The sequence below is a fragment of the Ictidomys tridecemlineatus genome, chromosome 1 (genome assembly GCF_052094955.1).
Source record: "Ictidomys tridecemlineatus isolate mIctTri1 chromosome 1, mIctTri1.hap1, whole genome shotgun sequence".
Lineage (NCBI taxonomy): Eukaryota > Metazoa > Chordata > Mammalia > Rodentia > Sciuridae > Ictidomys > Ictidomys tridecemlineatus.
Window position 1 is genome coordinate 243,669,415 of NC_135477.1, and position 27,327 is coordinate 243,696,741.

The 27,327-nt window shown below is 34.5% G+C and overlaps 2 protein-coding genes across 9 annotated transcripts in view; one reads left to right on the forward strand and one right to left on the reverse strand.

The window, feature by feature from the left end:
* Positions 1 to 9,440, forward strand: part of Skp2 (S-phase kinase associated protein 2) — a 29,003-nt gene extending 19,563 nt beyond the window's left edge. For 5 of the 6 annotated variants that reach the window (XM_078017456.1, XM_078017452.1, XM_078017453.1 and 2 more), the window contains 3 exons: positions 2,911 to 2,962; positions 3,101 to 3,208; positions 7,587 to 9,440. In XM_078017456.1, the coding sequence (XP_077873582.1) occupies positions 2,911 to 2,962; positions 3,101 to 3,208; positions 7,587 to 7,800 (374 nt within the window). In that variant the 3' untranslated portion in view covers positions 7,801 to 9,440. Of the gene's footprint in view, positions 1 to 2,910; positions 2,963 to 3,100; positions 3,209 to 4,610; positions 4,803 to 7,586 lie in introns of all 6 variants that reach the window. The other variant, XR_013424093.1, reaches the window with a different exon arrangement.
* Positions 9,441 to 12,563: 3,123 nt separating this feature from the next.
* Positions 12,564 to 27,327, reverse strand: part of Nadk2 (NAD kinase 2, mitochondrial) — a 46,768-nt gene continuing 32,004 nt past the window's right edge. For 2 of the 3 annotated variants that reach the window (XM_005325633.5, XM_040273726.2), the window contains 6 exons: positions 26,847 to 26,912; positions 25,471 to 25,566; positions 18,724 to 18,779; positions 18,538 to 18,591; positions 16,199 to 16,322; positions 12,564 to 14,240 (listed from right to left, as the gene is read on the reverse strand). In XM_005325633.5, coding sequence (XP_005325690.1) covers positions 14,102 to 14,240; positions 16,199 to 16,322; positions 18,538 to 18,591; positions 18,724 to 18,779; positions 25,471 to 25,566; positions 26,847 to 26,912 — 535 coding nt within the window. In that variant the 3' untranslated portion in view covers positions 12,564 to 14,101. The remainder of the gene's footprint in view (positions 14,241 to 16,198; positions 16,323 to 18,537; positions 18,592 to 18,723; positions 18,780 to 25,470; positions 25,567 to 26,846; positions 26,913 to 27,327) is intronic. The other variant, XM_005325634.5, reaches the window with a different exon arrangement.

Sequence of the window (27,327 nt, forward strand, 5' to 3'; positions counted from 1 at the left end):
TTGTCAGTGACTACTGTTTACTAACACTTCTCACCCAGGGAAGAGAAGGCTTAAATTAGGAATGGAAAGGGAGACTAATTTTATCCCTTCTCTGTTTGGTTTTTTCCTCTGGTGGTATCAAAGATTTTATAATTTTACTGATGGCTAGTTGGCCAACTAGACAGTTGGTCACCCAAAACTGTATTATGCACTTTCTTCATTTTGCGGTCATTCATTGAATAAATGTTGATGGAGCACCAGGTTACATGTAGCTGTGTTCCAGAGTTACATAACGATGTGGCCCTGAACAAAATGAAGACAGTCACACTGATTCGGCTTTCATTCTATGTGGGAGCCAGACAGTGAACAAAACTCCCAAATGTTGTGAAAGATAAAGCGGATGAGCAGGTGGAATGTGGATAGAGAAGACTACTCTCAGGTGGACTGGTGAAACAGAGGCCCTCTCTGAGGAGGTGATGCTTGTGCAGAGCCCTGGTTGAGTGAAGGAGAAATCCATGTGGATTTGTGAGATAACATTCTGGAACAAAGGACCAGCAGATGCAAAAGCTTGATATGGCAACCAGTATGTGAGAAGGAGCAAGGGAGAACAGGCAGCCAAGGGCTCTCTAAGCCAAAGAAAAAGTTTTGGGTTTTTTTCTGAGCCATTGGAATATTCTGAGTCAAACAGTGTTATGAACTGAATTGCCTGCCGTGTGTGTGTGTGTGTGTGTGTGTGTGTGTGTGTGTGTGTGTGTGTGTGTGTATGAGTAGGGTATGAACTCAGGGGAGCTTTATCCCAGCCCTGTTTTGAGATGAGGTCTTACTAAACTGCTGAGGCTGGCCTCAAGCTTGAAGTCCTCTTGCTTCAGCCTCCTGAGTCACCGGGATTATAGGCATGCACCACCAACAAGCCTGGTTCTGACTTGCCTTTTTTAAAAAGGGCTTACTCTAGTGCCAGGGGGGAAAGTGTGAAGCTGGGAGGAAAGTTAGGAGACTAGGGTGATGACATTCATGGTACTAAGAAATGATCAGATTTGGGGTGCATTTTGAAATCCAGCATAGCAAGATTTGGAGACAGATTGGGTGTGGGCAGTGAGAAAAACAGTCAAATGTGGTTCCTAGAGTTTGGGCCTAAGCAACTGGATCCATGAAGTTATCACTTTCTGAGATGAGAAGAACTTTAGGGAAGGAACAGATTTAGGGGACATACTGAGTATTTGCTTTTAGATGTAAGTTGGATGCCATCATATACCTGAAATGGATAAGTTGAGAAGGCGGTTGGAAATGAAAGTCTAGACGTTAGAGAAGATGATGTGGCCAAAAATATAGCTGTGAGAAGAAAAAAAATTCTCAATGATAGAGAAGTTTTGTTGTTGTTTTGCATAAATCACATTTATTGATTCATATTGTTGAGCTTGTGTGACTTTTTCTAAATTCTGAAACGTTATCTGTACAATCCCAACCCCCTTACTAGTTAACATTTTGGAATATTTCTTTCTGGGTTTTTTCTTTCCTGTCTTTCTTTCTGTGAGTTTGTATATGTAAGTGGGTTTGTGTGTGTGCACGTATGACTAAATAAGAGTTTACACTGTATTGTAGAAGTTTTGTTTTCAGTGTATCTCCTAATGTTTTTTCATGTCACAGAAAAAAATATTTTTAATAAATAATGATTAGTATTATATTTTATTAAATAGACAAAGGTTAACAAACTAACCTACTTGAAGGAGGGATATTTGTTTGTAACTATTACTACAGTCAGTATGTTCTTGCATATCTGCATTTTTCTAAGTGAAACAAGTAGACCAAAAGGTAAAATGATGTATATTGCTTTGAATACGCTTTAAAATATCAGTTCAGCATCCAAAAAGAAAGAAAAGAAAGAGAAAAAGAAAAGAAATCACTTTCAGCCTCTGGAAAGGCTGCTTATAAAATCAAATATCCATTTCTGGTGGACTGTTTCATCAATTATTTCATCAGGTCTGGGTGCTTAGAATAGAATTTTTTTCACTTGATGGCTGAAAAATGGTATTTTTTATTTTATTTAGTATTTGTTACTTTATTTTCTTTTTGACTGCTATCAGTTCATGTTTTGGTATTTTTTCATATATGTATATGTGTGTGTATGCACATATATATATTTCTCTTATGTGTACAGTAAGACTACTAACTCTGTTTAACTTGTGTTGAAAACATTTATTCCCAGTTTTCTGATATTTCCGTAAATTTTTTTATTCCAACGTGGTAGATTTTCCCCTTCAGTATGGAGATCAAATCCAGGATCTTAGCCATGAAAGCACTCTACCACTGAGCACCACATCCCCAGCCCTTGCATGGTAGAATTTTTAAAAATATATGTAGTGTATTATAAGTGTTTCCTATATGTCTTTATATATCCCAAGATTCAATAAATAATTGCCTATATTAAATGTGGAATTTGTTGGGATATGTCATTTTATTTATTTATTTTGTGGTGTTGAGGATTGAACCCAGTGCCTCACCCAGGTAAAGCAAGTGCTTCTACCACTGAGCCATAAGCCCATCCCAACACTGTTTTTTAAGACATGATTTCCTCACTGGTTTGAAGTGCCGCCTGTATATTTGTCTGTATGTACTGTTGTTTTGTTTTCTTCCTTGTTTTTATCCCACCAGTTGCTGATACATAATTAAGCTATGGGTTGTTGTTAGCCAGTCATTTCACACAGCCTTCTCAACACTGCCAGTAGTAGCCTTTCAGATGGACTCTTAGGTTTTCTCAGTAGAAACTTTTATATACCAAGGTGATCATTTTGGTTTTTTCTTTCTAATAGTGCATCGTTAAATTGCATTGTCTCGAACCTGCAGCACAATCATTAAATGTGGTAGCATTGATACTAATATCCTTGTCTTGTTCCTCATTTAGCAGTGACCATCATATTTCTTCATTTTTCCTAGATGTCTCTACCTTAGTCAGAAGATGCCCCAACCTTGTCCATCTGGACTTAAGGTATGTTTTTGTTTTTTATTTTAAATCAAAAGTTGAAAACTCTAGGGGAGAGGACCCTAATGTTGAATGGAAGGAACTGAGCAGTGGTGTTCTCCATCCAGGGTGGTTTTGAATGTCCTCTCTTCTGCTCTGTTACAGTGACAGTGTCATGCTAAAGCATGACTGCTTTCCAGAATTTCTCCAGCTCAACTACCTCCAACACCTGTCACTCAGTCGGTGCTATGATATAATTCCTGAAACTCTACTGTGAGTATGTTTTGGTTTTGTATTTTTTTATTTATATTTTTAAATTTTTATTTATATTTTTTAATTCTTGTAGAAGACAGGGACCAACAGAGATTCCATTTGGTGTTAAAATCCGTCACTATTAATAGCAAACATTTCAACTTAAATATTAAGATTAGCATATACAAGTTAGCTGGGAAAGACCAGCAAAATAGAAAAGCCAAAGCAGAGTTCTTGCTTAGAATATCTAATAAAGTTGAGTTGACTGAGATTGTTCACTAAACATTTGTTATCACACTGTCAGCATTTTAAAATACGAGAATACTGAGTGGTGTCTTTGAAGGACTTGCAAAAGAAGCTTAAGCAAGCCTTTACCTCCAGAGCACTCCGAGTATAATTGGGAAGGCAGACCCCATGTGAGCGAATGGGTTTCCCTGCCTACCCCACCCCTGCTAAAAAAAAAAAAAAAAAAAAAGTATCAAATCAGCTCTAGTTAACTCAAAAGCCTTCATCTGGACTTAAATAAAAAGTTCTGTAAGAGTGATTTATGACCTGGATGGTCAAGGAACATGAAGAATCATAGCATGTAGGTGGTGTATATTCATGAGAGTCTCCATGCTGTCTAAGCAGAAGGGCTGTCAGTGAAGTGACTTATCCAGATGTGATGGTGAGTTACTGCCTGAGCTGGGTCTAAATTTGAGGGTTCCTGGAAAGATGCAAAAAGAGTTTGGTGGTTCATCCAAGGTTTAATTTTACCTGCTTAACAATTTCTACAGTCAAGAAGAGTATAAAAAAAAAAATAAAAGCAATTGAATCCATCTTTCTTTTAGGAAGTATTTATACCCAAAGTGTCTTGGGAATAATATCATTGTCTCTTCATTTTTAAAAGTTTTCCTTTATTTTATCCCAGAGGGCTGTAATAGTCTTCCTAATGACTAATGTAAATGTATAGCAATTTCACTGCAAACCACAAGAGGTCAGTATTTTGCCCTTGGTCAGGTGCTCTTTATTACAGTCAGTCAATATATGCTCCATATTAGGCTGTTATGCTCATTTAGCTCAGTATCCAAATGACGATAACTTAGATTTAGCTACCTACCTAAGGAAGGTGGTGAATTTAAACCAAAAAAATTATTTAGTTCTCATATTAATGGTTTGGATCTTATAAATTAGATTTTCGTAGTTAATGTTTAAATCAGATACTTCAGCTATATCAGGTTAACTAATATTGGGAAATCTGGTACTTGTATGATTAATTATTTTAATGAATGAATGTCAGGGCTCAGGGATTTAGCTGGTATCTCATTTGGAAAAGCATTACCTAAAAAAGATGCCACTGTTTACCTGCATGGCTCTCAAATGTTGGGATCTAAACTCATAAACATGGGACTCTAATTAAAATTCCTGCCTCTCTATTTTCTAGCATCCAGAACTCCTAGGAGCCTCTAGAGTCTACCCAAAAAGGTTTCTCTGTCATCTTTTCTCTCCTGCCTTTGCCATCTGGGCTCCCACTTCTTTGCCAGGAGAGAATTCTTTTCTGGTTTCTTTTCTCAAGAGAATCTATCCATATGTCTTGTTTTGGTCCCTTCTCTGCAGAAACAAAGAAGCTAAGAAGGTAATAACCCAGACACTTTTCCTCAACCAGAGGTGAGGGGAGGGCTGTGAGCCCTGATATTTTAATGTTTGTGTCCAATGGGATAATTGTGCTACCTGTATTAGTAATCCTCACAGCCAGTGTGAACTGACGGTTCAGGCCTGGGCCTGGAATCATCACAGCGAAGGTGTGAACCTTCTCTGCATTATTACTTAGTTTTCTAAATCTTACCTTGACATAAGAGTAATGGGCATCAGGAGTTTAGTTCAAGTCAGAGTGCCAGCAAAGAGTGAGAACAAGAAGAAAGATACTGTCCTTGAATGTTAAGGCCAAGAGTGTTTCTTTAGGTATAATGTAAACAGTATGATGGTTTTACATGATAAATCCCTTAAGATTTTGTTTGTTCATACCCTATCCTTTAGTCTCTCAAAACAAAATGCCTTGCCCAGTAATTTCATTCTGTAGCTGATATATTTTAAATTCATAATTAAAACTTCCAGGTGCCTCAACAATAATTTCCAGAGAGCCAGTCATCTGTGCTAAAGAATTCAAAGTTATTGACCCCTTATCTAAGAAGTGGGAAAATAAAATTTGAATGTTTGTTCTGTAATAATAATTGAGAAATACTGACAAACTTCAGGTTTTTCCTCCTCACATCCTCTCATATTTACTTCCTTATTCCTAAATTGGTCTTATCTCCCACATCTAAACTCTCTTCTAAATATTCCCTCTATCACTCAAGTAAGAAATCTAAGATGAGGAGAGTAAATTGATCTCACATGAGGAGAGACTTAAACATTCTTGTTAGGAGAATCAGTAGTTGAAGCATTTTCGGTTTTAAAAAGGAAAACAGGATTATGTAGATGAGGAGTAAACTGTGAGTTTATAAAGATTTTTTGTTTACTAAAATTGAAAAGAGATCCTGAAGACATTGCCATCGTCATTTTACACTTCTTAAATTAGAAATAATGGCTTTTAAGCTCAGTTCAGTATCCCTGCGTTCATTTACATTCTCCATGTAATGTCAGAGATACTTGCAGTTTCTCTGTTGTAGGTAATGCATGTAACAAGAGGCGGTGTTTTTGTCCTCTTTAAAATTTTGAAGACTCTGATCTTTGACCCCTCAGCCCATCCCATGTGGCTCCCTTCTGTGACTCTGAGAGGGCTGTGTGATTTCCATCCTCAACAAATCTCTCTCCAATGCTGTTGTGAGAACATTTCCTCCTCTGCCATCTGTCATCCCTCCCTCTTTTCTCACTCCCACCTACAGTTCCTTTTAAATATTACCCGCTGCAGAATGATTCACAACTCGGCTGCTTTGGTTATCCCAGAACCAGAATTCTCACAGTTATACACTTAGATTTCACATAAGAAGGATGTGGAGTTAGATGGGATTATGATCATCTTCAGTAATAAGTATAAAGATCTATGGATGGGGACTTGATTCCACAGTCCAGAAAGTAGCTTGCTTTAAAAACAACAGCTATTTGTTCTTCTTGATTTTTTTTTTTAATTTGTTATGACCTTCAGATCTCACTGTCCCCCTACGAACAAGCATATTTTATTTGAATAGTGCTTTTGTTTTCCACAGTACCCATCATCTTGTATTAAGCTAACATCTATTAAATATCTGTGGTGCTTAAGACCCTTTCTGAAATGTAGAATAAATTCAGTTTAGAGGGAAAGTGGGAAGGCTGGAAGAGCCAGTTTAGAACAGAAGGTCTTATACCCTGTTGAGTAGTCGCAGGAAACACCCAAGGTTTGGAGGTGGATGAGTGCCATAATCTGAGCAAGGCTTTATAAGGACTCCTTGGACAAGGGTGTAGAATGTGCTTGAAGGAAGAGGTTGGAGGCCATGTGACAGTTCTTAAAAACGCACATTTGAGTAATTATTGACAATAAAAACCCAAAGGATGCTTCTAACTCAAGGTCATTGATGTGCTGTTCATTGATCTGCAGTGGGCTTCTGTTGAAATTCCAAAATAAATGTTCTGTTTCCTGAGACTTTGTACTTTGTCCCAACCTGGAGCAAATACAGATCAGAGATGAATTTCTAGGCACATAGATCTGTGTTAAGAATCATTACCAAAACCAAAAAGTATTTACATTGTGGAAATAGGCTTCATTTTCTTTTTTGTGAACCAAAATCTCACTGTTGACACAGTTGCTTTTCACCTAATATAAAACACCGAAGAAGGGGACTGACTCACCTACCTGTGATAGGTAAAATGGTAATACATAGAACAGCTTTAAGAGGCTCCTGCCTTCTAGAAAAGTGAGATTTTTTTTTTCTCTTAATCTGCACCCAACTCCATGATCTTGGGGAAGTCACTGGTAAGTTTCATCACATATAGTGGACCTGTTCACTGTGAACTATTATCAAAAACCCTGCTGAAATCTTTTGAGAGTTGGAGCGTCTTTCAAATGAAGGTCATGTCCACATCCTTAAAATCCACCACCGTCTGTGGTGGTTCCACAGCAAAACATTTATGTTAATCATCACGAGCTTGCTGCCTCACAGCACAGTAACCCCTTTGAGGTCAAGAATGGAGAAAGGAAGCAAACACAGTTGGATTTCAAATAAATCTTGGAGAGGATTCTAAGGTTGTTAGGAGTCTCATTTAGCAAAGGCACAGGTATGATTTCCAGGTTGTTCCACCTTTACATTTCCTCAAATCATTTACTGTGAATTGCTTCCAATTTGCATTTTGTGAAATGTGGTACAAAAGTAAAAACTGGGCCATGTAGTGAGTCAATAGTTTCCCTAGATATTGCTCCTCTAAAAGTATCTTTCTTCCTTTCCAGTGAACTTGGAGAAATTCCCACACTAAAAACACTACAAGTTTTTGGAATCGTGCCAGATGGTACTCTTCAACTGTTACGGGAAGCCCTTCCTCATCTGCAAATTAATTGCTCCTATTTCACCACCATTGCCAGGCCAACTGTCGGAAACAAAAAGAACCAGGAGATATGGGGCATCAGGTGCCGACTGACACTGCAAAAGCCCAGCTGTCTATGAAATTATTTCTTGTAGGATGGTGTCTCCTCTTCCTTTGGAATGGGGAAAGTAGGCAGGAAGCCCAATTACTGAACACTGGGCTAGTTTTTATTATTCGTTTTCCCTTAACCTTTATCCTGCAAGTAAATTAGGAAACCATTTTCAAGGGAAAACAATGAAGTGTTGCCTTTTTTTAAATAACTATAAAAGTTTCTGTCAACGCTATGCCCTTAAGAACCTAAGTTGTAGGCCATCAGAAATTTTAGGAGTTTGAGCCTATGATTTCAATTTACTTTTTTACATAGCAAAATTTGTGCCATTTTCTCCAAGTGCCCTTTGGATCAAGTTTTATTTAGAATCAAGCTTAAAAAATGACTTATGGCTAATGATTTTTATAGCCTTTGTGATAACTTTTTTATCTATTTAATTTTTCAGTATTGTTTAATAAGACATAGTTTGGAAGAACAATAAGCTATGTGTAGGGTGAGCTGAACCTAAAGAGTCATAAGATAGTAGCATTTAAGGTATCTGGGAATTAAAAAAAAATTTCATTTCTATCTTAAGATTTGAAATTAGCTTAACAGAAACATATCCCCACATCTTAAACTCTCAAACAAATTAAACATATGGCCAGAGGTATAGAGTTGGTATAGGATGTGAAAGCTCAAGACGTAATTTTCTATGCCAGGTTAAGTATCCTTTAATATCACTAAGGTACTGTGTTCCTGAAATATAATTGTGGTTTCTAATTTTATAATCAAATTACGTTAACATGAGTTGTTTAGCTTTTAAATGAGTTGCTTTGTTTTAGGAAGGTGGTATTAACCTAATCAGTCTCTATTCTTGAAAAATTGAAAGAGTTCTGAACTGATACTGCCTGCTGTTTTCCTTTAGTGCTAAGTTTATTTGTATATTACTCTGGAATCAAGTATTTTAAATTGCCTTTTTAAAATATGGTCTTTTGCAATAATTGTTTGAAACTACCCACTTTATAGGGTTATTGATCGTAAGAATTGCTTGTTCCGGTAAATCAGAAGTACACACTAGAAGCAAGTGTATTTTCCATGCAGTTTCAGGACAGTCTGCACTGGCACCTATGTAAGAGTTAGTACTCAGGTGTTGAACCTTTTAGTAATACGAGTGGGTTTGTTTTTTAAAAAACCTCTCTCATCAAGGCAAAAAGATCAAGTTCTGCTTTTAAAAAATCACAAAAACACTAGTTTTAAGTCAGTGACCTCCCCATATGTGCAAAATGTAACAAAAAAGCCAAAATCCATCATTTTTCTATTAACTGGTTTTACTTTAATCAAAGATTTTAAATGTTAAAAACAGTAGCATGAAGTGCCCTTATCTGCTCAGACCTAAGGAAGAAAATTTTAAAAGTAGTGTTACACAAGGAGATGATTATGTGTCTATTTCTTATTAGCTAAAAAGTGCTAAATACTACTTGAAATTATTGTTTACAGATTAGTGACAAGGGCTGGTGGTAGGATCCGGTTGGACTTACTTCCGGATGCCCTCAAACATACAGTGCCTATTCTTCCAAACTCAAGTCCAGCCATAAGCTATTTTGCCAACATGTCGGAGTAATCTGTATTTTTGTATGTGATTTCTACTTTTATAAACTTGTTTTAAAATAAAACACATTTTTATAAAAATGAGTGCTTAAGCCAAGTTGTATCCCTTTTTATCCTTTCTTTTCTAAGTATGTCATTAAAATAAAAAAACATTCAGGGTGGGCTGCCAATTGACCAGAGGCCTCTGAGATTCTATAAAACAGCACAAAACACCATCCTTTTTACTTCATAATGACTGTCATATTTACAAAACATTTGGATTCATGTGACTAAAGTGTTAGCTGATTTTTATTAACAACTTGACTAACACTTTTAAATACAGATGTGATCAGCTTAATCTGTGTATCTTAATGTCATTAGGAAACTTTCATATTTTATGCCCAGAAAGTTTCCCAAAGTTCAGTTCCTTTTGAAGCTATTTTCAAATGGTAGAATAGTGATTTTTTAATAATACCTAGTTTTGTTTATTTGTATACATTTTCACTACCATGCTTCTTAATGAAAAATGTCAAATACATGTGGGTAAGTAGAGAATATGACAAACCCATCACCAGTCACTATCCATGATTGCCATCCCTTTTACTCCCTAGACAGATAATTTTTAAACAAAACCCAGACCTGTAATTTCATAACTATTTCAGTATATACCTTTAAAAGATAGGGATTCTCCTGAATTAATTCTGATGCATTGAATATCAGGATGATGTTGAAGATCTGAGGTGTCTCAAGTGTTTTCATTCTTGGGTTTGTTCTGATCAGGCTCCTACATGGTCCACACATTGCATTTCATTGACAGTCTCAAAGTTTTAATCTTCAAGTTCCCTCTTGCAATTCCCTTACAATTTGCTTATTGGTCATTTATTTATTAGGCAATAAATTGGCTTGTTTTGTTTAATAAGTTATTTTTGTTTAGTGAACCTAAATACTAAAAATGCTGATATTTTTATATTTTTCTAAATGAATAACAAATCTAAGTTCCAATTTTGAACATTAAAAATCAATAAGACATTCAAATTTTAAATGATTTTTATCTCTGGCTCCTTGTTTAGTAATTTCCTTTTTTATCTTTTATTTATATATGACAGCAGAATGCATTACAATTCTTATTACACATATAGAGCACAATTTTTCGTATTTCTGGTTGTATATACAGTATATTCATACCAATTCGTGTCTTCATACATGTACTTTGGATAGTAATGATCATCACATTCCACCATCATTAATTACCCCTTGCCCTCTCCCTTCTGCTTCAATCTTCTGCCCTATGTAGAGTTCATCTGTTTTTCCCATCCTCCCACTCCCTATCCCACTATGAATCAGCCTCCTTATATCAAAGAAAATATTTGACATTTGGTTTTTTGGGATTGGCTAACTTTACTTAGCATTATCTTCTCTAACTCCATCCATTTACCTGCAAATGCCATGATTTTATTCTCTTAATGATGAGTAACATTCCATTGTGTATATATGCCACATTTTTTTACCCATTCATCTACTGAAGGGCACCTAGGTTGGTTTCACAGTAGGCTATTGATGTGGCTGTGTCCCTATAGTATGTTGTTTTTAAATCCTTTGGGTATAGACCAAGGAGAGGGATAGCTGGGTCAAATGGTGTTTCCATTCCTAGTTTTCCAAGAAATCTCCATACTGCTTTCCATATTGGCTGCACCAATTTGCAGTCTCACCAGCAGTGTATGAGTATCTTTTTCCCCACATCTTCGCCAAACTGTTTGTCTTCATAATAGCTGCCATTCTGACTGGAGTGAGATGAAATCTTAGAGTGGTTTTGATTTGCATTTCTCTAATTGCTAGTGATGATGAACAGTTTTTCATGTATTTGTTGATCTTCTGAGAAGTGTTTCTTCAGGTCCTTGGCCCATTTTTATCTGACTCCTCCTTGTTTAGCGATTTTCTTAAAAATGTCTTAAAACCTATGAGTTAACACTTCATACCTTCCTTATCGTACAAAATAAGTCGGCTCCCAGCCCCTCATGAGTATGTTTAAAATAAAAAAACTGCATTTGAAAAAATAACTGAACTCTTTAGTTCAGCAGTATAGTTACTTACTTGATCCCCCCACCACTATGTAGTTTTTTTCCATATTAATTATTACATAATCCCTGGGATCTTTTATTACACAATAGCTAATTATCCTTAAGTATAAGGATATTGGTGCAATGGAATGAATTTTTATTAAATAGTTCTAAATATACATTGCTATTTTCACAGGTGAGCAACAGGTCAACAAGGAGCAATAATTTATTCTTAAATTTATATTTGACAAAATTTTTAAATTCAAGTGAATATTTTACACTAAAGTATTTAGAATGGTTTTTCTGATTGAAAAGAGAAGACTATATATTTGGTAAAACCTGATTTGAGGTTCTAGGACCATGAATATAGATGCACGTAGAACATCAAAAATATTGTGTTAAAATTATCTTCAAACTACATTTTCCAGGTAAGCACTTCACCCCTCTGATTAACATTATCACTCTGTGTCAAAGATTAGCAGTGAACAAAGTCTATAGGACACAGAATAATACATATTATTATAATAATATGTATTATATTATTATACATATATAATATGGGGGACAGACTTTTCAAACAGTGTTTTTTGTTTGTTTGTAGCTGTATATGGACAGAATGCCTTTATTTCTTCATGTTTATGGATCAAACCCAGTGCCTCAACACGTGCTAGGCAAATGCTCTGCCTCTGAGCTACAGCCCCAGACCTCAAAGAGTATTTTAAGAAACTTGGTTTTCAAATAATAATCTATGAGTTAAGGAAATAATCAAATAAAAAGGAACTAACAAAGATTTAATTTTATTCACATGTAGTTGACATTAAACGGTTAACTCATTCATAAAAAACATCTGTTATTCTAACATCTTTTGCCACTCATCTCTTAGAAATGAATTCCCACCATGGAGCAGAAGTTATATTGCAAATGGAGCAGAGTTAGTATTCTTAAAACCTTTAAAAATATGGCATATGAACAATTTCACACATTGCCTATTAATGTTACATATTAACATCTATGGTAATGTGAATAATCAGATTTCCTTCCAATATTAAAGGCAGAGTTGACATTTTTTTCAAGAAAGTATTTAAAACCTGTTAGAGTGGTTAATCCATAGTATGGAATTTAACTTCTTTCTTATATATATCATTTTTTGAAAAAAAAAATCAGATCCAGCTCTGGGAAAACTGATCTTTATTTTATTTCCATCTGATGTATCAATAAATTTGCTCTGAGAGTCTACACAGGTACTCTTTATGCAGGTACTCTTAATTAAGAGAAAAACAGATTCTTCTCCATTATACATCAAAACCTAGACCACTGTTGTAAATTAACATTTTTAAAAGTATGGATAAAAGTAACATGTTAATCATTGGCAAAACTAAGGGCACTCATCTGACTACATATCTTAGCTTTCACAGAATTTTTACTTCTGAGGTCACTAGTCTCAAACACTATAGAGTCTCATTCATCAATGTAGATCAAGCACCTGACACAGAATAGATGACACAGTGAGGTTCATAAATATTTATCAATGACAACTGTTTTCACCATCAAGTGAAAAAAATATACAACTGAATAAATGGCATGATAATACCACTTTATCTTGTAGCAGTAAGAGCATTCTGTGAAAATTCTAGGGTTAAAGAATAAAATAATTTCCTCCAAAAATAAAGGAGTTCTCATAATGGGGGGAAAAGCCACGGCATTTTATCCTACAAAGCTATTATGCAAAATTTGAAATTAAGTGAAAACCTCAATACTGAGCTACAGCCCTTGCTTTTGAAAAGCAAAGACATATTTGTTTATTAATCCATCCTCTGACAATATTAACACTAGATGAAAATATTTGTTAAAGATAATACCAATAGAAAATGTCTCCTAATAGAAGATGTCCCATCAGTTCTTACTTTTAGTTCCTGAATCCATATTAGAGAGTTTTACAGATGGAAAACACCTATTGGACTCAAATCATTTTTTAAAAATTGATCCAAAATAGGTACTGGATAATTAAAACATTTTTAACAGCATCATGACTTTGTCCCATTGGTGTATTCCAACCAGTATTGTTGAAATTAATTAGAAGGAACATCAAATGGAAGTATCTGCAATTTCAAAAGTGATTTAAATTTTTAAATCAAAAGTCACCACTTCATTGTGTCCTAGAATTAGAAAATTCTTAGCACATATTAAAAAACACATTAACCTACTTCAATTAGGTGAATGTCAGGACTTAACAAAATTCCCCATCATCAAAAATTTTTTAAAAATTTTGACAGGTACTATAAAAAAATATTCCACAAAGGGAGAGGGAAGCAAAAAAAAAAAAAAAACCCAAAAACTACCACACATACAGTCAAATTTAACTTGTACAGTTAAATTTTTAAATCCTAAACGATGAATCCTTTATTTAAGCCTGCCTCTCTAAATTCAAAAAGATACCAACGCTCTTGGTTAACAATTGTAAATAGTAGAGAAATTTACTATTATCAATTCTAATACATTGAGTTCATTTTTCTCACAGAATATCTTTTTTTCTATCAGAATCCAATAGAAGATTATTATCTCACTTTCTTTGTCACCTTTGAACCCAGAAGCAACCAGTCCTAATAGCCACCAAAACAAAAAAAAACAGTGTAGCTTTATGGCTGATGATCTGTTTCCACAGTAAAAATATTTTTCCAGTAATCAAAATTTGCAATCTGAGGAAATCCTTCACTGTTCTAGAAGCACAGTTCGAAGCTCATCTTCTTTATTGATCATCATTGAAGCAATTGCTCCATCATTAAATTCAAAAGAAGTTCCTCCATCCACAACCATACAGGCATCCCAACAACGAGAACGAACACAAACCCTAAGTAGAAGGAAACATTAAATATTGAGTTTCCTTAACCCTAAACAATAATTTATTTAAATTTTTATCTAAATTAGCAAATAATTTCAGCTTGATTTTAACAGTTAAGTTGCTCTTTGGCATGAGAGAATTAGCAACCACATAAATAATATAGGCATATTATCAAAGTCTCAAAATTTATATGTTCCAGATAGTACCCAATATTTATCAGTGAAGAAGTGCAGAGCTGATGGAACTAACAGGCTGTTTTCATATGACTGCTAAGTTATTACCATTACAAATATGTTAAATGTTAAACAAGAATGTTATTTTCATGTAAATTTTTTACTTATGGTTAACACATAGAGGAGGCCCAAATCAGTAAGATACAGCTTAACTGACAAACTTACATAAATGTCACCCAAATCAGGAAATCAGTGCCCTCTCCCAGTTGCCTTCTTCTTTCCCAAGCATATCCACCATTCTAATTTCTAACACCACAGTAGTAATAGTTTTATCTGTTCTTAAACTTTAGTAAAATGTGTAAAAATAACATTTATATAACAGGAATCATAGTACATCAGTTTAATTTTCATTTCCTGGATGAACAATAATGTCAAGCACCTTTCTCATGCTTACTGGATACCCACTTTTTGTGAAATGCTTAAGACTTTTGGTGCTTTTTCTACTGGTTTGGCTACCTTTTCATTGATTTGCAGAAATTTTTATATACAGGTTGAGTATCCCTTATCCAAAATGCTTGGAACCAGACAAGTTTTGGATTTTAGATTTTTTCAGATTTTGGAATATTTATATACAAATAATGACATATCATGGACTTGGGACCCAATTCTAAATACAAAATTCGATTGTTTTATGTAGACCTTATATATACATAGACTGCAGGTAAATGTATACAATATTTCTAGAATGTATGCATTTTTGACATCGGTTATATAATTTTCCACCTGTATCTTCATGTCTGTGCTCACAAAGTGTAGGAAACTGAAGCATTAAAATCTAGATTTTCAGATGGGATGTTCAACCTGTACATCTATTCTGGCTATAAGCCCATTGCTGCAGATAAGTTTTGCAAATATCTTTCTCACTCTAGCTTGCCTTTTCCTTAATAGTATCTTTTGATTATTAGAAATTCTTAAATCTAGTATAATTAAATTTATTATGGAGTCACTTTTAGGGAAAAGGTGACAGAAATGAACCCCACTCCAACCATGTGGTGTACACCAGTAATTCCAGCAAAGTTGGGAGGCTGAGGCAGGTGGATCATAAGATAGAGGTCAGCCTCAGCAATTTAGTGAGGCCCTAGGCAGCTTAGTGAAACCCTATATGGAAAAATTTTTTGAAAAAAGAGCTGGAAATGTAGCTCAGTGTTAAAATGCCCCTGCATTCAATCCCTCATATCAAAAATAGAAAAAAAGAAATGAATCCTACTCTAACTTTGTGAGCCAGGCACAGTGGCACACACCTATTATTCCCAGGTACTTGGAAGCCTGCAGCAAAAGGATCACAATATGAGGTCAATTAACTATATAAGGTCAATTAACAGCAATTTAACAAGACTCTGAAAATTTTTTTAAAAAGGGGGTGAGGCCCTCTGAGAATGTAACTCAATGGTATAGGGCCTCTAGGTTCAATCCCCTATATTACTGCAATAAACAAGTATTAATTTGTTCTTATTGTCTCGATACATTAAAATACAGTAAATCAATATCACCCAATTAAATAAATATACACCTTCTTTTCACTTAAATTTTGGTTTCCCTAAAATAACAATAAATTTGAAAGAAAGTGTTTTAGCCAGGTCAGCATGATACCTCATTAGTTGCACAGATTCTACTTTTCCTGATAGAGTAAGTTAAATAAATGAATCTAATGAAGCTGAATACTCTTACAAACAAATGTGATTTTAACAGACGACAGAGATGAAGAGAGTCACAAATCAGACCAAGTATGCTTACTTTGAGGAGAAACAACGCTGACGACTGCTTGAGAAAACTCTGTTTGCTATTGGTTCTCGAATACTGAAAAGTATTTTTGGTTCTTCTGGACTGTACAGCAGTGATTCATTATATTCATTTGTTACTACAAAGGGGAAAAAAACAGTAGCACATTCAAAAAGGATAGTCACTTCTGAGAAGGGTAAAATAAAATATAAAGGCCATCCCCAACTTAAAAAGCCATTCTGTTTCAAAGGTCTGTTAGGTAGCAAGTTTCCTGGCACTTACAACATATATCCCACTAAAAGAACACCAAAAATAAAAGCCTTAGAAAAGCCTTAGAAATAAATATCAGGTTCCACAATTATTAGCCCACAGTACAATGGAAATAGATAGTTTGGGTTGGGGGGTGGGTGCTGGGATAAGTTACTATGAAGCTAGTAATGAAGAAACAGAACTAGTTAGACACACTCAAAAATGTAACTCAAGTTGTCATATTCTCCTGACAAGTTCTTTCCAGAGCTCCATGTCAAAAAGTTGATGTTAATACTCGTGATATAAAATACAGTCTCAAACAATGATAGGCAACATGCTTTCTTCAATGAAACTGTCATTACTCAAGATATTTCTAGAAATCAATAGGCCCTGCTTTCTCTCCATCCAAGAGGCACAGGAAGGTTGGCATGAAAAGTACAAGTGGTCAAAGACAACTGTATAAGCTGGTGCAGTGGCACATGGCTGTGGTCTCAGCTACTCAAGAATCAAACAAGAGAATCACTTGAGCCCAGGAGTTTAAAGGCTACTATGGACAGCACAGCAAGAAGCTCTTTATAAAAAAATAAATAAATAAGATGATGAAAAGGAGGAGGTTTGAGTGGGGGGTACACCTGTATAAAGAAATCAGGCCTGAAAGTAAGTTTAGTTGAGCACCATGTTTAAAAAAAAAAAAAAAATCACAAGCCTGTCAAATAATCTACTTTTTTATGAAAGTATAATGTGAATTACAAATACTCCTCAACTTAAAACAGAATTACATCTGATAAACCCACCATGAGTTAAAAATATTATAAATTAAAATCACCTAACCCACTGATCATCATATCGACACAGAATCTAGGGTATTAACTATTTCCTCTCCCAATCTTATAGCAAATAGGGAGCTGGAGCTCACTGTCATGGGAAAAGATCAATATTCAAAATTCAAAATACAGTTTCTCCTGAATGCACAACACTTCTGCATTATCAAGTTGAAAAACCATATTTGGCTCTTTAAAAAACTTCATCTACCCATAAAAATTAAAATTGGCCTCCTTGGGAATACATCACATAAAACATGTTAGCTCTGATGAAAAATTCACAATAGTTCCAGGAATGTCTGTCACAGGGATTGTATTACTGGCATTCACCACTACTTTTGAATAAAACAGTCAAATCGTCAAAGTAAAAACATCCATTAAATAAAGCTATTATATATTAAGATAAAAATATACATTATATATATAATTTATATGTCTGACATAAATTCAGTTTCACATATATTTTTCAGGTCTTTGACACATATTTGTATAAATTTATGAGGCACACTGTGATGTTCTGATTCATGTATACACTGGGTAGTGATCAACTCGGGGTAATTAGCATATCTGTCACCTTAAACTTTTATCATTACTTTATGGTTATATTTTAAGTTAAATTATATAATTAAGAATTGATTATTATATGTGTCTAATTTTCCTTCCTTAGATACACATTTAATGCTAATGCTAGTTGATAAACCACAATTAAAATCATCTTTTTGGTCTCAAATTCAAAGAACAGAATCTTTTATAAAGAGATGAAGCCAGGAAAAGATAAACCCAGACAAGGAAGAAACTTCCATAATGGCACACTGAATTAAGGCATGCCTTTCCTATTTGGAGGACATGAATTTTCCTATACCCATTACATGTCTACAGTTACAATGTTTTGATATAAGGATTATATTTAGGGCTGTGGTTGTAACTAACTGGTAGACCACTTGCCTAGTATGTGTGAGGCACTGGGTTTGATTCTCAGCACCAAATACAAATAAATAAAATAAAGGTCCATCAACATGTAAAAAAATATTTTTAAAAAAGGGTTATATTTCATAGTTGACAAAATTCACAAAATAAAAGTCCAACTTGAAACTTTAAATGTAGTTAACTTTAAATGTAGTTATATTATTTAATTACATTTAAAAGGATGAATTAAAGAGCACGTTTGAATCCAAAAAAGTACTGTGCTTTCCTAATTGAACAATATTCCACACTGTCATTCTCAAAATTAATTCAAAACTAAATTGTTATTTATATTAACGATGAATATCATCTGTTACTGACCTTTCTCTACCAATTCTCTGTTTAATGGAAGATTCAAATTTCCTTGTCGTTTTGCTAATAAAAGAGAAAAAGGGAAATATCTTCATTAAATAGTTTATATCATATAATAACTAATACACATCATATATGCATTATGTAGCATATAACAACCATGTTATAACATGTAATAGCTGTTTTGGTACTCACCAATATTTAAAACATCTTCCACAGCCTGAGTTGCAACCCTGTTAATATTGAATGACCTAGAAACAAAAATCACATAATTCTTTTTTGTATTAATTCTAAAAACATGCTTAAAATGAAAAGTGAACAATCTACTTAATACACAAAGAATCCTTAGAAATTATTGTTACAAATGAACACAGTTAACAACTGACAGTGTTTTGATATAGGTATTATAAAAGAAGTATTCTCATATACTGTTAGAAATGCAAAAGCTACAGTTGGAAAGTAATTATGTACTATCAAACTTTAAAATGAACATACTTCTCAATCTAGCAATTTATCCTAAAATATACTTCAAAATATAATGCACATGGATATATACAGGAAAACTTACTGAAGCACTGTTTATAACTGTAAAACAACTCAAATACACACCCAGAGGAAGGTGATGAAATAAATTATATTAGAGCTACTAGTTATATGATATTAAAAAGAACTGCTGAGTGTAGCTGTGTACTCCTTTAATCCGAGCTACCTGGGAGACTGAGGCAAGAGTATCACAAGTAAGAGGCCAGTAACAATTTAGAAAAGTCCTAGACAATTTAAGGAGACCCTATCTCAAAATAAAAAAGATTGGGGATGTAGCTCAGTGGTAAAGCACAAGAGAACAAGAGAGAGACAGACAGACACAGACAGATGCAGTGAGAAAGAGAAACAAACCACCAATATATATGCTGATGTGGAAGGATAAGTAAGATATTAAGTTAGAAAACAAGAGGCATTATAATAAGGTGTGTGTACATACTAGAGCTATGAAATGATAAATACTAACTTTTCACTATATATATCCTTTTGTACTATATAACATGTTACTTTAATAGTTTCCTCGAAGATGAGAAATGTACCTGTATGATGCCAAATTCTGTCACTTAAAAGTAAATATTAGTACAAAATAGATCATCTTTTTTAAATTTTTTAAATTGTTTTAGTTGTCGATGGACTTTTGTTTTATTCATTTATATGCAGTGCTGAGAATCGAACCCAGTGCCTCACCCATGCTAGGCAAGCACTCTGCCACTGAGTCACAACCCCAGCTCCTAAAATAGATAACTTTTACAAATATTCCTGTCCTGACATTTATAAAGATCATAAGGAAAGGTTTTTTAAAAATTCAGATAATTTAAACTTCTACTGCCTCATACCTTCTCTTACATGAACTTATGAACCAACATAACTTAAACTTAAATCAGTGGCTCTTAACTTCAATGCAGGAGTTACTCCCTAAACTCTCTAATTCTATACATTCACATTTGTATGCAAATGCAAAAACACTTTGGACATTCAAGAAAAACTATAGATACACAAAAATTTACATGTAAAATTTACACTCCAATTTCACATTCCAACCACACCAACCTCATTCTTGCCTCTCTACCTTTGCTCAGACTTTTGAATTACAATATATAATAGGCAAAAGACAGTGACTAGTATGTCCTTATAATAAAGACAATTTATAAGAAGTTTTTTTAAGTTTTTTTAAGTCTTTATAAATTTCTAACTCCTGTGAATTACAACTAGATAAGATTATTTTCCTATGGTTGTAATCTGGACCTTAGTGAATTCATAACTATCTTTAGGAAAGAAAGACCAATAGTATGCCTACACAGGTGTTAACTAGGACACAACATACTTTTTGTTAGTTCTAAAATCTTCACCATTCTAAGAGTTTCCATTTGAAATCAGATATAACCTCTACTAAAGATATAACCTATAATAAATTGAACCAGGCATAATGACACACATCTGTAATCCCAGTGACTCAAGAAGATCAGCCTCAACAAGACCTATATCAAAATAAAAATAAAAAGGACTGATGATGTTATAATAAGGCACCCCTGGCTTTAATCCCAGGTACAAAAAAAATTAAAAATTTAGACAAGAAAATGGAAGGTAAGCTGAGGAGCTTTTCTTCATCTGCTACTAATATTCCATGCACAGAAACACCTCTTCACTCTTAAGTCTAGTAGTGTGGAATGTACGGAGAAGAACTGGGAACAGTCTTAAGAAGAAACTCTGAAACACTCTAGAGTATTTGTGAGAAACTAGATAATGTAATTATCACATACCTCCAAAGTATTTGTGGAAAATTAAATAATGTAATTATCTTGGCAGAGAACTGCAATAAGGGGAGAGCTCAGGGGCACTTGGTATGCAGGACAATCACTATACCCCACCCCTGTGGAACAATTTCTAGAAATGCAAAGATGAAATTCCCTGTAATTTTTTTCTTCCATGGACACATAGTTAGGCTTTATTTTCTAGTTCCTCTGGCCAAATAATCACGTGACTGAGTTCTAGCTAAAAGAATCATGATAGATGACACTTCCAAGCCTGGCTCTCCAGCCTCCCAGGAAACCCTCCATGGTTTTCCTCCTCTTGTGGCTTGACATAGATGAGTACAACGACTTCAAGAGCTGTGTCTAAAAGATGGCAGAGTTACAGAATGGAAGGAACCTGGCCCCCTATATAACCACTTGAAGGGGAGCCACCTGTCAATTGGGAATACCCACTCTGTATTTTATGAGAACAAGAAATAAACTTCTATTATGTTAAACCACTGAGATTTGGAGTTTATTAGTTACATACAAAAAGTTAGCTAACTTGAGTCCTACATTTCCACATTTCTTTTTGAAGACAAAGACTGAGGTCACTTAAGAAAACAAACTTTTCTCTATCAAGAATTAAAAGAAGAGCCAGACACGGTGGTGCATGCCTGTAATCCCAGTGGCTAGGGAGGCTGAGGCAGGAGGATCAAGAGTTCAAAATCAGCCTCAGCAAAATCGAGATGCTAAGTAACTCAATGAGACCCAGTCTTTAAATAAAATATACAATAGGGCTGGGGATGTGGCTCAGTGGTTGAATGCCCCTGAGTTCAATACCAGGTACCCCCACCTCAACAAAAAATTAAAAGAAGAGAACAAGAAATAGATTACACTGATCTTTGCTTTTCAATGTCTCCTTAGAACTTTGCAGTTTAAAGTTAAGACTGGCTTCAACATTTATTAGCCTCACAGTCGGGAGCAAGTCAGTTAACTTCCAAGGCATTTTATATTGTTAAATTAAAATCATATACGTTGAGAGTATTTATGAGAAATTAAATAACGTAATTACCTTGGAACCAAAAAAGTGCTCAGAAATAGAAGTGTGCTAAAACATCAGGATATATAGAAATGTCTAGCTTTCCCCCAACCCCTATGACCCTTGGGGCTTCTCTTCTCCCTGGCATTTTATTAAGAGAAGATCAAGCATAGCAAAAAAAAAAAATCATCAGAAATGGGGAGGAGGAGGCAGAACATGTAGGAAGAAACAAGTTATATAGGACAAAGAGCCTCTAAGGTGACAGGAATAGGATAGAGTTAAGAGAGCTCTATTAAAGCACAGGTGATAATAGGTTTTAATAAGCAGTGCAGATTAAAACCTATTATTCTTGCATTTGGATAAGTAAGATTCTAAACTAAATCTTACTTATCCAAATGCAACACAGACACAGGACTAACAGGTGCATGTAAAGGGTGAGCATTACAGCGGTTGTCATTCTTTATATTCTTCTCATTACTGGAAATTGGAAAACTAAAACTATCAAAATTACACTCCAGGGCAGAAAGTCAAAGTCCCACTGCCTTTAGTAAAAGCACTATTTCACCAAGATTTGCAAGCTTATCTTAACAATTCTTCAATAAAACTGCTATGGTTTGAATACATCCCCCAAATTCATATATCAGAAACTTAATCCCAGTACAACAATGTTGAGCTTTAAGAGGTGATTATATCTAAGGCTCTGCAATCACAAGTAGGTTAATGCTGTTATCTCAAGGGTGAGTTCCTGATAAAAAGATGAATTCAGTCCCCTCTCTGTCACCCTTCTACCTTCCATGATGGAATAACACAGCAAAAAAGCTCTTACCAGATTTCAATATCTTGATATTGAACTTTACAGCTTCTATAACTGTGAGAAATAGAGCTATTCATTATAAATTACCCAGTCTATGTTGTTCTGTTACAGTAAAACAAAATGGACCAAGACAACAACCTAAAGACTCATCCTTCAATTGTGTGACCTCTGGAGATGGCTTAGAACCCCTCTTCTTCTCTACTTAAAAGCTGACTCTCCTTTATAAGGTAGCACAATTAACAGTGATACAGTGAAAAAAGCACTGGTTTTTCAGTCAAGCACACCTGTGCTTGCATCAAAGTTCTGAAGGAGTTACATGACTTTGGGCCTTAACATTTATCCTTGCTAAGCTTACCATCTTCCTTTATAAAAGGGAGATATTACTGTATCTTTTTAAGACTTCTATAAGAATTAATGCATGAAAAGCATCTAGTACAGTACAAAGTAGCAAGGGCTAAATAACTGACAGCTTGTATTATAATGCATAGACTATAAACTTACAGAATCAAAGAAGTTCAGAAGTAATATTATTGCACCTGTTCCATTTCTCTCATCTTGCAGGTAAGGAAATGTGTATGGTTGCAAAACTAGGATAGCAGTTTAACCAGCACTCCTAACTCACAGGCAAGTACTTTTTTAATTATGACACAATTCACATTCTTATGGATAAGAATACTGGGGGAAAAGAGAAAGAACCTGGGGAACTATTTCTAATTCTTACTCCAATTTTCAACAAGTGCACACCATGTTCAATAGAAACTGCTGCTATGACAAATGAAAGTGGTTAGTTGCAATGTTTCCAATTTAATCTGTGAGAAAGTCATAAAATAATTTTTATGGGATATTAGATGATTAAATTTTTCTTTAAATAACTATGGAAAAATTTTAGATATGTTCCTCTCAACTAGCCCTCAGGAAAATGAAATGTTAACCTATCTTTTAAAATAATACTTATTTTTCCCAAAATATTATTTTATTTGGCAACAACTAAGTTTTTCCTTAAAAGATACAAAGTTACTTAATTTGACAAATGATATAATAAATGAAATTAGACAATATCTGAAAATTACTTCAAAATACCATGGGACAGAAGACATAGGTCAGGCTAGTACACAGAGGAAACAACATTGGGCATTAGTTGATAATTACTAAACTGCCTAATGGATACATGGGGATTCATTACATTACTTTGTCTACTCTTACATCAATTGAAAATTTTCTACAATAAAAAGTTTTAAAAGTCATATTGAAAAAGTAGGCAATAAAACTCTAAATTAAACCATCCAAACTTAAAATCACTTTGATAATACTGGTTTAACTATTATTGTGAGCTTATAGTCATTTATTCGAAAAAAATATTTGAGTAAATATATATTAGGCACTATGTGTACACACACACACACACACACACACACACACACACACACAGAGGAAAACAACAGTAGTCACCATCTCAAATCCCTAAAGTTGTTCAAACTAGCTAGGTATTAGCATATTGGATTACTAAGAATGTGACAGATGCCATAACAGCACTATGAGAGAAGTGCTAGGGAAGGACAAAAGGGGGATTAATTCATTGTGCTTATGAAAGGAACTGTGTGTTGATGAAGATTTCATAAGGAGAATGAAGACTGGATTTTTTAGCTAGTGGATGCAAAGTTGAGAGTGCTCAGACATTCAAAGTAGGAAAAACTTGCATTGAGCAAAAACAAAAAGGCAAGAGAGAACAAAATATGTGCTGAGAATTGCAAATAGCCTGTGGTATCTGCAGCTAGTGATGAGTAGGGGTAAGGGCAGGAATAAGGCCAGTAAGGTACCCATGGCCACATTTTAAAAGCCTTACATGATAACTAATATGAACACAGTCAGGGGTCAATGAAAAGTTTTAAGGCAGAACACACAGAGGCAAATCTATCTACACTTTAGAAGTTACTACTCTGTTAATAGTGTGTAGAAGACAATCAGAAGAATGAGACACAAAAGACATCCACTAAAAAGATGGGGGCCTGGACAAAAGAAGCTGCAGTAGGAACTGAAAAAGATGAGCAAATATTTGGGATATGCAATGAGCTGGATTAGAGACGAGGCTATACAGAGAGAAGAATGGGAAGACGGAAAGGTCAGAGCAAGGTTTTGAGAAGTGATGTTTTTTCTCTGGAGCATAGAGATGGTTAAATACTGATGGTATTAAGCAACACAGGGAACATGGAAAGAAAAACTAAGTTCAGTTTTAAATGTGTTGGATTTGATGTCCATTAACATTCTATCTAACAAATAATTTTAGAATATGAGTATGTTCTTGGGAAAGAAGACAGTCACAAATATGTTTGGGTGGAATCTGCATGTTTCCTTTGGTTTGAAACAGGGTCTCTGTTACCCAGGTTGGCCTCAATCTCCTGGGCTCAAGAGATTGAGATCTTCCTACCTCAGCTTCCTTAAGTAGTGGGTCTACAGGTTTCCAGCTCCCAGCCTCTTTTTGTATCATACTTTGTGTTCATTTACTATTTAAAATATTCTTAACATTTAAAAAGTATATAATATCCCAAACCGCTTCCCATTTCCTTTTATATCTTTGTAAACCTAGTGCAGTAGGCCCAATAATGACCAATCCAAGTTGCAGGCATAACCCAAGAAGTCTAGGCAGGACTACTAGACCCAGGTGGTGAGTGAATCAGAAACTGTGCCAAACCTACACAATAACACCAGCTACCTCTTATGCACCAGAGACCTTAGATGCCCAACTATGAGGTGCCAAATAAGTTACATCACTTAAAATATTTCACAAATCTTGATAAGCAACATCCCAAACTACTCACCAGGCCTTGGATCCCGTTCCAGTACACAAATTGAGCCCTGAGCTCTTCTGTTTTTCCCACGGGCCATCATCAACTGAAATTTCATAGTAGGATGCCCTATGAATTGATAATATAAAACTGTTTGTTAAGTGTATGATTCACAATAAAGAAATAAATAGTCTTCTTCAGAACTGATAAATTCTAAGTAAGTCAGTCAACTTAGCCAAGACATCTTACTTAGTAGGCACATCTCTCAGGTACTAGTTCCAATTTAAGTGAAAAAAGTTATAAGGAAAAAAAAATTGCATGTCTGCATGTCTTTCTGATCCATATTCTCCTTACTATCTTTAATATTTCAAACAGGGGCTATACATTTTTAGCTAGCATTGCTGCTACTGCTCTTATGAAATCTAACACAGCTTCATATCAGGATTCAAAAAAGAAAATAACATTCTTAGGAAAATTTCATTCTTGATGGTTAATCCTTGATATATCTAAATCTATATCTAATTTTTTGAGTTACTAATGGCTTCTGTTAAACTTGTTTCTTAAGTTATATGCTAATACACCACCTTTTAAATTGGTAACAGTTAAAGTTGTAAAGAAAAATTTCAACCAATTCTCTATTAGCAGACAAAACTAAGAAAAAAATTACAACTGTAATTTCTAAAAGATTATATTTCTTAGAACACTGTATAAATATGAAATCAAATGGGTTTCCTGACACTACCAAAAGTGATACTATTCTTTAACTCCATGCATACGTAAATGATTTAAAATTATGCAAAGAACTTCTAAAATGTGTAAAAGCCTTTTTTGTAAATTATCTTAAAATAATGGTGCCAACACTAAATTATTTTCAGCAAATACAAATGTTAAATCTTAATAACAACTTTTCAAAATAAAGACAATGATTAGACGTGATTGCAAACACTAACACTCTGGATGATTTATCACTTACTCTAACCCTTTCAAATTTCTCCTGCAATCTCTTTATTTGTGGTGGTTTTACATAATACAACCTTTTCATTTTTTTCTCTGAAGTTATCATTTCTTATAAAAAATAGCACACCTACTATGCACATTTAACCTATTTCATAGTTTTGTTACATCTTCCTAGAAAATTTATGTTAGAAGCCTACTATGAACAGACAAGCCAAATCCAGAGAAATGGTTGCTACTATGCTAGAATCAAATAGAAACAAGAAATTAGAAGTAAGTTGGGGTAGAAGAGAAGTACAAGGGGAGAGAAAGAAAAGCAAGTTGGATAAGAGATGCTGAGTCAAAAAAATGAGCAAATTTAGTGTCATTCTCACATGCAGGTTTATTGAGATTAGTCAATTTAAAGAATTTTTGTTTTGGGGAAATTATTTTTTTAAGGCAGCAATAAAACTCACAGTCCCTTTAGAGTGGGTATACTTCTTCTTAAATTGTCCACTGCTACAGCCCAAGAATAAGACATTCTAGGTTAGAACAAATAAGAGAAAAGAAAAAAGAGATTGGGCTTTTAAAATGTTCTTAAATCTAAGAACATTATAAATGAGGCAGGAATAATATTGCTGCACTTCATATTTTCCAAGCGAAGTACTTAGGTTTTTGGAACATAGTAAAGCCTCGACATAGGGTCTAGAATCTGAAATAATGGGCTTACATAAAAATTCCAACACTAACTAATGATATAACCTTGGGCAATTTATTTTAACCTCCCAAATTTTCATTTCTTTTCAGTGATAAATTTGACTACCTTTCTCATAGTGTTTTTGTAAGCATTAATGAGATAACAAACAATACACAGCTTGATACATAGCAGACATCCAATAAATGGTCATTTTTTCCCTATGACTCTTACATCACAGAATCTTTAAAAGTAAGTTCTAA